Source organism: Polypterus senegalus, chromosome 6 (assembly GCF_016835505.1).
Source record: "Polypterus senegalus isolate Bchr_013 chromosome 6, ASM1683550v1, whole genome shotgun sequence".
Lineage (NCBI taxonomy): Eukaryota > Metazoa > Chordata > Cladistia > Polypteriformes > Polypteridae > Polypterus > Polypterus senegalus.
Genome location: NC_053159.1, coordinates 149,054,922 through 149,069,672, shown reverse-complemented (window position 1 = coordinate 149,069,672; position 14,751 = coordinate 149,054,922). Strand labels below are relative to the sequence as shown.

General features: G+C 38.0%; 1 protein-coding gene across 1 annotated transcript in view; it reads right to left on the bottom strand.

The window, feature by feature from the left end:
• Positions 1-14,751, bottom strand: part of si:ch211-246m6.5 (von Willebrand factor D and EGF domain-containing protein) — a 387,263-nt gene that overhangs the window by 205,995 nt on the left and 166,517 nt on the right. Inside the window, exons 8-9 of the mRNA XM_039757371.1 lie at positions 14,394-14,611; positions 10,316-10,389 (exon numbers count right to left, since the gene is read on the bottom strand). Of these exons, the coding sequence (XP_039613305.1) occupies positions 10,316-10,389; positions 14,394-14,611 (292 nt within the window). The remainder of the gene's footprint in view (positions 1-10,315; positions 10,390-14,393; positions 14,612-14,751) is intronic.

The window sequence follows — 14,751 nt, the reverse complement described above, 5'->3', positions numbered from 1 at the left end:
TGGTTTAGTGACATGATGCATGAATGGTAAGATAACAAACACAAATATACTGTAGTTACATAAAAACTACAGGCAACATTGCACAAGTGCCAATGGTGCCCCCAAGCACAATAAAAATAAAAAAGCATAATACTGTTGTCACATAAGTGAACCTGTGGCCATAGTTTCAGGCACCAAGAAGATAACCTTTATCACTTTCGGACAATAGGGGGCATTGGCACTAAGTGTTTCCTCTCTTTCCACCGCAGTTCCAAAAAGACTTCCCAGGATATTGTCTTGCCCTGCCCACAGTGCCTGAAGAGGGCTTCACCCCTTCTGCTCAGGGCACAATCAAAACAGGTTGTATCTGGAAACAGGCATTCAGTTTGGACCTGGACTTCAATAGTGACACAGCTTCTGCTGCAATGCCATACCCGTGTGATAACTGAAGTCAGTATAATCTGAGTGCCAAGGGCACTAGCTCATTTTATTTATTTACTAGGGGGTTCGCCCCCTACTAGTTTCGCTCGCCAACCCCCCTGGCCTGCTCTATGTGCTAGCCACTTTGTGTCTATGCTGCTCGCGTTGTGCTGAGGGGGCTGAATGCACCCCAAGGAGATACGGTCACTCCTCTGAAACACCCTCTTAAATGGTGATACCTCCTCTGCACAGCACTTTGAACAGCAGCTATCCTACTCTTTGTCTTTTATTTCCGGCCCCGGGCGTGGTTAAATCTCTTAGCACAAAGTGTCGTCTTGCGGGATGTGAGTTCTTGATATTATTTAGTTTAGAATTTAAAAAACAGAATAAGATTCTGAAAATCTAACAACAACACATTAAAGTACGATAAATTCTGAAAAGAACATTACCAACCATATATATGTAGGTTTTAAAATAAGCCCGATTCAAAGCATGAAAAAAATGTGACATAAAAACGTCACATAAAGTTGTTGTACAAAATTGTTGCAATTTTAGGCTTAGGATTTTATATATAGAGAGTAGATTTATTTATTTTTTGTTTGTTTCTGATTAAACAGGATTGCCCAGTTGGCATCCCAACATTCCATTGGCATCCCTTGTTTTTTTCCACTTGGTTACATTGTATATAATGAACCAAAACATTTATTTTTTGTGTACATAATGTTGTCTAAAGGATAATTATTATTTCTTGGCTGATATCCAAAGCAACTTACAATAGAATTGATTACATTTGTTTTTCCAATTGGAGAACTGGCAGGTGAAGTGACTTGCTCATGGTCACACAGTGTCACTAGTGGGACACTACAAGACAGCTAAACTGCTAGACAGTTCAATTCTCATCTCCTCTTGTATAAAGACATGTAACCTGGCTGTGGTCCTTTGTAGAAAATTCATGAAAACACTTCAGCTGTACCTGTCTACTTGGGATAGTGGTCACTATTGAAAAGTGCTACACGTAATACAATCCATGGATTGTGTTTCTTATTAGAAACAACGTTATATATATTCTGTTTATTTTCTTCTTATAATTACTGCAATATACTGTATGTGAAAGATACTAAGAATATTTATCACTTTTGTCATATAAACACCTATATATACACATCGCTCTTACAATACATAGAAAATTGCTTGTAAAGCCCACACTCAAATCCACTACCTTTATAGAAAATAATTTAATGGACTTTGAAGTACACAAAGTGTATAATCACTCATCTTATAAAAATTTGGTGCTTAAGCTCTGCATTTTACACTGGGAATCTTGAAAGAAAGGGGATGATATTTGACTAGAATATTTTGTTTTCTTGAATTAGGGGGGTATACATGTTTTTAGTGATCCAAGGCCCTAACCTACCAGCACCATAACTAATATGAAAACAAGGCAATCTAATTGTTGTGGTTAAGCAGCAATAAAAATGAAGAAAATCCAGGTTATTAAACAAATATACATGAGCATCTGGATCAGAGTTATAATGGATTATAACATCCATCCATCCATCTTCTTCCGCTTATCCGAGGTCAGGTCGCGGGGGCAGCAGCTTGAGCAGAGAGGCCCAGACTTCCCTCTCCCCGGCCACTTCTTCTAGCTCTTCCGAGAGAATCCCAAGGCGTTCCCAGGCCAGCCAGGAGACACAGTCCCTGCAGCATGTCCTGGGTCTTCCCCGGGGCCTCTTCCCAGTTGGACGTGCCCGGAACACCTCACCAGGGAGGCATCCAGGAGGCATCCTGATCAGATGCCCGATCCACCTCATCTGACTCCTCTCGATGCGGCTCTACTCTGACTGAGCTTCTCACCTTATCTTTAAGGGAAAGCCCAGACACCCTGCGGAGGAATCTCATTTTAGCCGCTTGTATTCGCGATCTCGTTCTTTCGGTCACTACCCATAGCTCATGACCATAGGTGAGGGTAGAAACATAGATCAACTATAACATGATGAATTTAATATATCATACATCTTATTTTTGTGCACATGCCAGTACATTCCCTAAATCAAAGAGTAAAATATGCATTTTATAAAAAAGAATACTGGAGGTTTTCCTTGAACCACAGAAATGCAAGCAAAAGGGATGTGGCAGTTGAGCACCACATATTAATCCAGAGTCTGTGGGCATCATTGCTGGAATGGACTTTATTGACGTGAACTGGAAAATAAATAGTGAGCAAATTCTGCTAGATACATATGTAAAGACAATCACTGGCAGTAAGCACTGAAGAGATAATGTAAATCCATTTCACTTTTGCTTATTAGGTGTGGGCAACCAAAAATAACAAAAAAACAATAATTTCCTTTTCATGGCTCATTTAGGTTATTCCGGGGTCCATTAAGTGTTGGCATGTTGGACTTTAGACTGAAGAGTAATCTTCTGAACATATGCTGACTCACCATTCTAATCAAAGGATCCCTTCTGGAGCCTTTCATCTTTCTGACATCTGCTAAGTCTACTTAAAATCACAGTCTTGTATCCGGTTTAGGTCAGTTTTTTCCTTCCATTCCTGCTATTATACATTCCCTGCAGCTTGTAAAGGAAAGCCCACATACTTGAGTCATATAGTGTAATGCATCTTAATGCTTGAAGCTTTACTCATACCTTTGGCACATGCAGTATAGTGCTAGCCTGGCAAGACCAACAGTCTTAAAGTGTACAAATTGGTCAATAGTTATTTTTCAGCTGGATGTTAGGTACCCACAAGAGGGAGAAGGGGCGACAATAAGTGGCCTGTACAGAGCCGAAAAGAAAAAAAAATGTTAAGGCACACAGAGTATGCTATTCTTGAAAAAAAATACTAGGGTCACTCTGCTGGCTAAACAGGAACAGGGGAGCATTGGATCTTATGTTACCTAGTTAGGAACAAGCCTTCAGATTGTTCATTAGACCAAAAAAAGACATCTAGGATTTAATCCAGCAGAGTACATGTGGATGGCATAACAAACAAAAACAAAGTGTGATCAGAGCTTCTGAAGTAACAACTGAACCCAAATGCTCTTTCATATCTGAACATGTTCCATTTTAGTTCATGAGAATGTTTTCCAAAAAATGATTTATTTAACAATATTTTAGTTAAAACGACATGTATTTTGGACATTATGAGCATACAACTGCGTGACTTCACATGTGAATAATGTAAGTAACATGAGATTTTTTTCATAGACGTTTTGACATTGTTTGCTGTTGTTTAATGATGGTCACCCTAGACTTCTATTTTATCAGAAGCTTTGTTATTTCCATACTGCATAAAAACAGCTTTTCAGCAATCACTACAATGCACATGGTTTAAGTAACATATTAACAATATAATTTTTCAATATAAAGTATTCCTTTAAATCTGACTGTTATTACTGTATATGCACAAATATAGTCCTCTTATAGAAACTGCAATAAAAGGAAGAACAGGGAAATTTTTCCTTCTCGCCTTCAGCCAGGAGGACCAAGACGAAGAAGACGACCAATGATCTTGCCTGTCTCTCCACCTCCTGACTAGATAAAATCCATTGGATCTTCAAGATTGCATCAGACAAGGGACGACCATTGAGAAAGACATGTTGAAAATCCCCAACTCATTTTATTTGTTTCATTTTTCTCTACTAATGCAAATTAAGTCGAGTTACCACTGGCATCCCAAACCTTTCCGATGTTTTCTCTTATTCTTCTTGTAACTGCCCACTAAATAATTTCGTATAATATGGATTTTTTCTAGTCTAGTCTAGGCTGGTATGAGAAAATCAATTTTTTAAGCTGTTAGCACTGTTGGCTGACAACTTCAGCATTCTGGGTTCAAATCCTGGCTTGGTCTCGGTATGTGTGAGTATGTATGCTCTCCAGCAAATGTTTTTCTGCAGGAACCCTTCCCAAATCCTAAAAATATGTACAGCATATCAGGTTAAGCGGTGACTGCCTCTGTATAAGTAAGCTTGCGAATGTGTATAAAGATGCACTGTGATGGGTTAGTGCTCTATCCAGGCTTAGTTCCTTCCTTGTACGTAAAACTGCTGGATTTCGCTAGATTAAGCAGGCTTTGAAAATGGATAGACGTAGGGCTGAATTAACATTCTCCTCTATCTCCACAATACAATGGTTATGAACACGTAATTTATCATGAAGAATGCCTCTGATTTTGCAGTGTGCTATAAGAGGTGAAGCCAAAATGAAACAAAACAAACCTGATTCAGTTTTGGTTTGTTTTTTCATCTTGACTGCTGATTTGGCAAAAACAAAAATATTAAACCAAAATGTTGTTTATGAGTAGGAAGAGGAGAGTGCAGAACAAAATGGATGCAGTCATCCTAAATTACTGTATTCTTTATCATGCTCAAGCTGAAGTATCAATCTAAACATAGGAGGAATACACAATCTCCATAGCCCACTCTAGAATTTATAAAACTGTCAGAATTACTAAACCACTTTGGATATACATAACTAAAGTAGTTTTTAAGACAACAAAAACCAACAGGACTTGAAAAAAAAAGAAACAATGTTAAATATCCTGAAACAGTTATTTTGGATTTTCCTTTTTCGATGGTGATTAACATTGCTTTCTCACAAATCCCACACCCTTTGTTTACATCTTACACCTGGCAAATGTCTATGTGGAGCCTGGACATTCTCTCTGTTCCTGTTACGCCTCACAGATTTGACTACTAAGGCTAAAAGGGATGGCCGAGAGAGGAAATGTAAGATAATTAGAGATTGAAAACTAGAAAAGAAGTTGTTGTGATGTAAGATTTTGCATATAACTTGATAAATGTTTTGTATGTCTTTATTTGTAATTTAGGCAATGTAATTTAGTGTTACTTTGGTGAGAGACATTCGTGTTTGCCCCGTATTTACGACTTTTCTTTGTAATTTTACGACAGGATTTGGGGGATGTGTCTTAAACCTGTTTGGCGAGTATTTCTTTGCTAAAGTTTTTCTTTCATCCCCCACACAAAGCCAGGTTAGCTTAACATATGGCCTTTGGGGAGGCAGGAGATAAGATGTTCTATTTCACCCATTGATCTGAGATATGGCTGTTTGGAATTGGCTTGTCTCAGAGGCCTTTAAGTACCATGATGTCCTATTGGTTCTAGGGGTTGGAGAGAACATCTATAAATGTACTGTACGTGCTTAACCTCACATTCTCTCTCTCTAACCAACATATAATGAAGAAGCATCTCTTTTGCCAACCTGTGATGATGAAGAAGTATCTTTCTCTTGCTAACAACTGAAAAAGACCATCATACCATGAACTGAAGACAACACAATCAAGAGCACAGCTTTAGCCATTTTGAACAGACATGTGGCTGAAAGCTGAGCACCAATGATGCCTTAACTAGAGACATTAAGTAACTACAAGTCTGTGTGCCACCTGAATTACACATCACCATTTAATCAGGTTGTATGGTTACCAATATTCAAATGTACTTTGCATTTTGTTATTATTTATGAATATTATCAGTAATACATTATTTTATGTGTAACTTAACTCCTGCTTGTCTTTTTACTATATCTAATTGCCTGAGGTTATAGATATAGAATGGAAGGTGGGGATAAGTTATATACAGTGGTAAGTCTGTGAGATTAGGCATTCTAAGGCTACATATTAATAATACAATAACTGGTGATTCCAAAATGGCCAAGGGTGAATGTTGGTAGGGTAGGTATGTTTTGAGTATATACGGTCACTCTGTCCTTTCAGGGTTGTTTCCTGCTTTGTACCTGTTGCTTCCAAGAAAGGCTTCAGCCCCTCTAGGACGCTGAATTGGATTAAGCAAATTTGAGAAGGGCCTGTTTTGCTAACCATCATACTTTCCATTTAAATGTTGGCAAGTCTGAAAATTTTACAATATAGAAACCATTGAAGTAAAGAAAAATGTTCTCCTTTCTTGGAACTTTAAATATAATAAAAACATTATATCAGAAACCGATAGTACTACCTGTGCATTTTCTTTCGAATACTTCAAATCTCTAATGGATTTTTTTCCAATTACAAAAAATATTCAAAGCATGAGTTATAATTACAACTTCTGTTTCAGGAACAAGCGACACACATCAGATTGAGAGAATATGAGCATAGTATAAGCTAGCATCAGCTTAATGGCTTGATTTTGCATAATGTGGTTTTAAATGTTACAATATTACTCACTCACATCCAAATGAGAAATTTACTTTAATCCATCCATCTATCCTATCTTCTGAACCTACTATAAGTTCATAGGAGATGGAAGACTATCCCAGTATTTTCAGATGCAAACCCTGTATGGGATGGAAGTCCATCACAGGAAAAACTACCACAGAAACTGAGCCAGGAGGTAACATACAGACATGTCTTTAAGAGGAAACAGTGACAGGGCTGGAATTCAAATACAGAATTCTAGAAATGTAGTACAGGACTGATAGCCACTACCCCACCAAACTGCTCCTTAGCAAATGTTTATGGCATTTAATGATAAAATTCAAAAACACCCATTACCAGCCTCAGTTGTACTTCTTCAAATCTATCTTTCTAAATTCACATTGTGGTGGACAGTGTACATGGGTGGGTGTCCTTGCTAAGATGGGCCAAGGTTCCTTACCTGGATGGGAGACCAGCCATTCAGAAGCATAAGAAGGTAGGTGAAGATCGTCCTGCCTCAGCCAGAAGATAGGTACAAGATGCCAGGATGGATAAACTGACGTAAGCCAAGAATGGGGGAGACAACCTGTCAGAACTACTAGGTGGCAGATCCCTGGGCAATGCTACTTGTATGGAAACCTCCAAGGCATGCTGTGAATGGTAGTCCCTTGGGGCAGTCTCGTCAGATTTCGTGGATGCTGCCAGGGGGTGCTGCAGGGATCCATGATCCTTACTTTGTAGGGCTATGCCCTAGCACCAAAAGTACTAAGAGCAGTGTTTGGGGGTGGCGAGTGGGGTGACCACCCCAGGCCCCACACCTAAGGGGGCCCTGCTTTTCAGGTCCACATGTCTCATTTGAGTGGATTTGTCAAGTTATATTCTCCAGTTATATTTTGATAAATATTTAATCTTGCAAAAATTTAGCTGAATACTGTAATGAGAAAATCCGGTGTATGTTAACATTGTTTTATTAAATTCAAGCACAAGTTTATACAGTCCACACATACTGGTAACAGCATTTGACGTAACCGGCTCTGTGTGGGGTTGGTCAGCCCTAGACCCCGCACACCCCTAAGGCCGCCTTTGGTAACCTCCCACATATATTGAGAGCCTTTCTTTTTGTTGTTTTCTTGCATGTATTTCAGGTTTCTCATTCTAAAAGTTCAAGAAAAATCTTTTTTATATTAAATATTTAAATACGCCTTTTAAATAATTACGGTGGTTATATAAATTCATTACTCACTTCTCTTTATTACTAAATTAATTAATTAGATGCACGCGATCACAGATAGCAATATCTAAGTCAACTGACAGTTATCATTAACATTCAGATATGATTAAGAAAAAAAGGAAGACAGGGCACAAAAAATAAGGAATCAATAAGCCCAAAAATTGCTTTTGATTTTGATTCTAATGCTAACTCTTAACATAATTTAAAGTTGCCAGTCTGGTTTAGCTGAACATGGCAGACTATTTTAATAGCAGAGAATATGCTCCATGTCATACATCTGTTTTGGAAGCCAAAACACTTCTCAGTTCTTGAACTTCTGAAATCAAGCCATATCCCTCACTAAAACAAAGCTCTTTCTGTTCACTAACATCACCAGCAGTGTTAAAGCAATGGCTTTAACATTGTCTTATGGCTTTGAATTCTGTGTATTTTTACTTTACCTACATTTTGGATCCAGATTTTGTGTCCACTATTTGTTGTTTATTTTTGACCATTATTTTTGTGAAGATTTTTGCAAAACTCTTCTCATTTTATTTATATCAGGTATATGATCCCTGCCCTGATTACTACTCTTTATCTGCTCTGACTTGAGCCTCAGTTCTAAACCAGATACAGTATTATTCTGTGCATATCCCGCTACTGCAACATTATGAAAGTATTTAATCCAGTTTAACATTAGAAATGTTTCTCAGCTGCCATACATGGGTCGTGAGTTCCTACTGTTTATAATGGTAGTGGGTTGGCATTGTACTGTGAAGAGTTGCCACTACAGTTATGCACTCAATCCCCTGATAGCCACACTCCCCCCAAAACCCCTAACTCAGTGATGATCACTGTGATTATCACACTCAATTCACCAACAGTTGAACACATAGAATATTCAAACAATTTTGATGAGAGCAGGACATTCCTATTTGTTCAACCAGACTACAAAACTCAATTAGTAAATATCTCTCTCCAAAACACAAGTACTGTAAATTATTCTAACTCAATTTTGAAGTATTTCAACATTTTAAAATGCAATGAGTTGTAATATGGAGAGGCACAAAGGTCAGTGTCTTGTGGACCAAGCATTCCGGAAATGAATACCACATCTGGCTGTTGACTGTTAGGAGTTTGCACATTCTATTTTTGGCTGCAAGGAGTCTTTCTCTGCATTCTCTTCTCTGCTTTAACACATCCCAAACATATAAGTGTTAGATTCTAAATTGGCACCGTGTGAATGTGTGGAAGAGGGAGCTCTGTAATATTCTGACTACCTAGCAAAGGTTGCAATCCAGATAGTCTCCAACCTCTACAACCCACAACTAGATTCAAAGGGCTTGAGAATGTTATGACATCTCACAGAATGATAGACATTAGTGATCCAGCTGCTTGGATGCAGATATCACCAATTTAATTAGGGGATGAACAGCCTTAAACCACTGACGAATTGAAGGGGGCTCAACATCTTTTGACTGTTATTGGCAAGGCTTGGATTTTTCAATCTGTCCTTTCAAACTTCTGCACCTGCACAACCTAGTCCTTCTTCTCTGGGTGCATCACATCCTGGTACAGGATGATATCACAACAATATAAAATGTTAAGATCAAAAAAGTATGGTTTATTAAATTATCATTACGCATCAAAGGTTTAACTCATTATTAATCAGTAAAGTCAATGATAACTAATAATGATCAGCAAAAGATAGTCAGTTTTCATTAAATGATAACATAAAAATAATTCACATCTGAATCACCAGCTTCTGGATTTAAATAATCATCTTATTTCTTTGCAGTTTCCATTTTAAAGCTATTTAAAATCCACAAAGGCCTTTATAATTACTATGCTTTTTCTTTTATATAAGTTAGCAGTCTGTGATGGGCTATGATGTGCCCGCCTAGTGCTACCAGGGTAGGCTCCAGGCCCCTGTGACACTGAAATGAATAAAGTGGGTTTGAAAATGTTATGTAATTTTAGGCTTGCGTAAATTAGCAATCAGGGTAATACACTTTGCAAAGCTGATTTTGTGCTTGAATTGCTCCTCTGTTTAACACATACTGATTGAAAAATGTATACTAATATTTGTCAGTTCACATTTTGAAGAAGAAAATGTCCATCGATAAATACTTCAGTTAAATCCATTCAGACATTTTTAAACCCATCCAATTCAGATCAGGCATGCAAGACTTAAAGTAAATTATAAATTAAATCGTCCTGTCAATCAATTTTCTTTGCTCTTGCAGAACTTGCAGTTATTCTTTAATTTTGTAAACAGTTTTGTGCCTTTGAGGATTATCAGATTGCTGCTGAACATGACATTCCCTGTGACACATTGAGGAACATTACTAAAATATATGTTGCCAGCCTACTGTTTGAAGAAGTCAAGTAAAGTATAAGACGTGCAACATCAAGCATGGGATTTACACGACAGATTAGTTAAAAGTAATGCCTGATGTTAAGCAATGGTGTATGCATGTGAAATGATCTGTATATATTTATAAATTAATTTAAAATAAACAATTGCTAAAAATTTTTAAAGATTTATGTATTACCTGCCATCAAATGTCACAATGTGAGGATCAGTAAAAGAATAGCAGCTGGCAGTTGGAATGTCCTGAACCACAACCTGGGAAATAAACAAAAAAGGTTTTCCAAATGCATTACAATCTTGAAATATTACATTTTAATCTGGCAATTATAAGATTTTATTGTATATGTTACCGGCAACGTATGAAAAGCAGGCATTGTACAGAATGCCTAGGCAATGTATAGAATGCTGAAAATTGGATGTTAAAGTATGAAATGATTAATATGTCACACATTTCCTAGGCATTCTATGCAATGCCAAAATATAATACTTTGCCTAAATAGCATTTGTCATTCTATATAATGCCTAGGTATTACATACAATGCCAAGGGAAAGTATATATAATATTTAGATATTTCATACTTTGCCTAAACACACCAGGCATGCTTTCATAAATTGCTGGTTATATATATATATATATATATATATATATATATATATATATATATATATATATATATATTTAGTACATTGTGTGGCGAGTAAGCAAAAAGTTCCAAAGAGTTTTCATTGTTTGGTATGCTGATATTATTCTTTGATTTTGAACAATAATGTTGTTATTATCTTAACCAATGACATATGATAAGAGGCTTAAGAAAGATTTACAGCTATAGTTAAATATTAATGTTCAAAAATAATTATTTATATTAAATTGAAAGGATGTAAAGCAGGTAACAGGCATAATTTATTATAAAATATGACACTTGCTTCTGTTACGCATTAATACCTCTTCCAAACTAATTCAAACGTTACAACTTACAAGACACATTTAAATTCAATTTCATACATTGTGGTGCATTTAAATATTTCATTTTTTTGTTACATGTCTGTTCAAGCATAACACGAAAACCACCACACCTATTCATACAAAACTTGACAGTTATTGATGATATAGTCTAAGTCTGAATATCTATATAAATAAAAACCTAAGTGTTATTTGTCATGCAAAAACTCGCAAACCACTGGGCCTAATCTTGGTCATAATCGAGAGCTTGTGACTTAATATGTCTCCTATAGTTAAAATATTGGAGAGGTGTGCTGCCTCTGGCCCTTCTCATGGAAAATGGCTGTACAGGCACTGGCTGTGGCTAACAGGAAATGAACAGCTGTGTGGGCATGCACCACATTTGACAGAAACAGAAGAGCGGTAATATCTGCTGAGAGTGAAACACATTGCACAGGCCAATTAGGAAAGTGTCAACTGCGGGATACACACTGCACACATGACAAAAATGGAGAGCAGCCTGCGCAGTTATGTCTGTCAAACGTCTTGACAGTAAGTAGGAAAAAGAAACATGTGAACCACCATAACAAAAATATTATGCCCCAATGAGGAGGACATAAGTGTCAGATCTGCTATTTATTTGTTTTACGCATGTAACGCACATTTATCATTCTTCTGGGAGAAGCTGGGTAGAACAGCTAGTATACCATAAACAGATACTGTAGATAAAGCTCACATGGTATGTCTGGTTACACTGCATTGATATTGCATCCTCATAAGAGTGTAGTGAGTCTGCGGCAGGTCTAACCACTGAGCTACCATAGCTCTGACTAAACTCTCACACAAACCACAATCCCCTCCGTTAGCAGACTGACCTCAACTTTGGGACTTCAATTTCATCCCCTATTAGTTCTCTTTGGTTAATTATAACAAATTACCCTTCTTCACTCTTTATTAGAGTCTGCTGGTATAGTTCTGGGTCTGAAGTTTGCTCCAGAGAACCCCCAGGTAGTCACTGTGAAGTTGGATAATGAGTAAAATAATATAGTCTAATTGAAAATGAAGACTGAAAAAAGAAGGAAAGAGAAAGCAGACTGATAATATTTGATTTCACTATGATCAGAGGAAAAAAAACAATGTATCCACTCTCTAACTTGCTTACCCAATTCCAGTTAATCAGGGCACAGTGCTTATCCTCACAACATTGTCCAGTAGCTGGGGACCAACCCAAGATGGGCTCCAGTCAAAGAAATGTCAATGAGCTATTTCCATGTTGTAAAGCCTATTTTTGTTTAATAGGTTAACACGGGGCTATTCCTTGACTGCTTTGTATTACAATTATTCATTTACTTCTCTTTTTTCCATAGTAGCACTTTAAGGATTGTCCTTTTAAGCAATCTTTCTGTTTCGACTGTTATTAAGCTGACAGTTTCATGTTCCCTGCCTTGTAACTAATATCTCCAAGATAAACTCCAGTCCCCCTACAACTCAGAATTGGATTAAGTGGGTTTAGAATGTTTAGAAATCCAATGCAACAACAAATAACAGACTAACAGTACCATGGAAGATAAGACTACATCGGATGAGTAAAAGACAGGCATAATGTATTGGTGTAATGATTTTTACCCCAGGTTAGAAATTGGATGGACAAATGGATGGATATATGGATGGAAAATCAGCCGTAAATTTCACCACCAGGTGCTTTGTAAGCAGAAGCAACACAACAGGAAATGGTACAATAGCTTTTTCTTGACTACTTTTATAATTGTATATTTTAACAATTGTTTTGCTACATAACAAAACATAATAGATGGAAGCCTTAGGTTCAAATCCCAAACCACACCTAGTCTTTGTGGAGATTCCATGTTCTCTGGCGTTTGCATGGTTTTTTTGCTTTGTATTGTGGTTTTCCTTGCACATTACCAAAGGTTAATGGACAACTCTACATTGGTTCTGTGTGGTTGCACACCTGAGTGGTCTCTGGGATAGACTTGTGTCCCTCACAGGGTTGGTTATTACCTTGTACCTGATGCTGCTCTGATAGGACATGGTCCCTGTGGCACAAAATGTTATATGTATATGTTGTGGAAGACTGCCGGCTTCCCAGGCCGGTCCGCACCCCCAGGCCGACAGGAGGAGCTCTCCCGACAGCGGGATCGTGCCCCGAGGTCCAGCAGGGCCTTATGGACTCTGTGGTGTTTATACACAGCCCTGCTGGATACCTTGGGGGCCACCAGGAGTCGCTGTGGGGGGACTTATGGGCTCTGTTGTGCCTTATGACCCGGGAGTACGTCACGGTCACGTGACAGGAAGGTATGGCGTGCTCCCGGGTTGAAGTAATAGACTGATTGCCCTGACCCGGAAGGAATAAGGAACTGTGGACTGCTGGGACAGGAACACCTCCGGGTCAGGGGCTATAAAAGGACCGTGCCCCAGTCCAGACACTGAGCTGTGCTGGGTGGGAGAGGAGCAAAGTGTCTGGGCGAGGAGGAGAGGTTATTGAGTTTATTTGTTGTGAGATTTATGAGTAGTGTGGGAGGTGCTTGGTGCACTGTGAAAAAAGAAAATAAAACGGTCGTAGACTTTTACCTGGTGTCTGGAATTATACCTGAGGGTTCAAGGGTGCACTACTGCCCCCTACTGCCACAATGTGAAAACAGACATTAGTTTTTTTATTTGCATGTTGCATTTTTTGACAGGCAAGCTTTACGATACTTCTTCATCATGGATGTCCAACCCTGGTCTTTTCTTATTTGACTCTTCATTTGTTGTCTGTGTGGGTGTCTCATATGACTCCAAACTGGTACATATGTGGGTGTGGATGTGTACATGTGCGGCTCTGTGATGGAGTGGTTCATGGTCTGGGGCTGTTTCCTGCATGATAACAGCTTATATCCTAAAAGACAACAATTCCAAATATCAAATGATGATAGAAAGCGGTTATTATATGAGGACCTGGTGGAAAAAATGTTAATCTGCAATTATGTGTCTCTATCTCTAAATCATTCTCTAATGGAATATAATAGTAGTTGGAAGAGAATTCGTATTGGCTAAAGTATTTAAATCCTTGGAGAATAAAAGTCAAAGCAAACGAGATAAAGACTATTTCATATTAATTAAAACAAGTAATACAAACATCCATTCATCCTTCCATTTCTTGGTCACAATATAGTTATAACATCTCATCTCATCTCTAAATAAGTGTAACTAGAAAGTTAATGTAGTTGCTGTTGTAAAAGTGCCAATAAATTCTTTATAATTCTCATCTCTGCCTAGATGGAGCACCTTAGTGATATTTATTTGAGCTTGCAATACTAACCTTTACAACATCTGGAATGTAATTCTTCCAGAGAAAGTGGCTGTGTTTGTCTGGGGTAGCCTTGATATAACTAGCTCGGTTCCCATCACGAGCAAAGTCTGTCACTGCAGTCAGTGTAAGAACAGCACTTGCACAGCTGTTTCCCATACATGGTGCCTGCTGCAAATTGACCTGGCATGTTGACAGTACTACATTGGGGGTTTCCAAGTCCAGACTGTCTAAAATATCAACAACAAAAACCTTGTTAATCGATATAAAACAGCTGCTGAAGCCTTGTCTTTTAAGACACCATTATACATATCCTTTTTAGAGGAGCTGTTCTGCCAGATGAGTCATGTTATAAGAAGCAGATTTCATA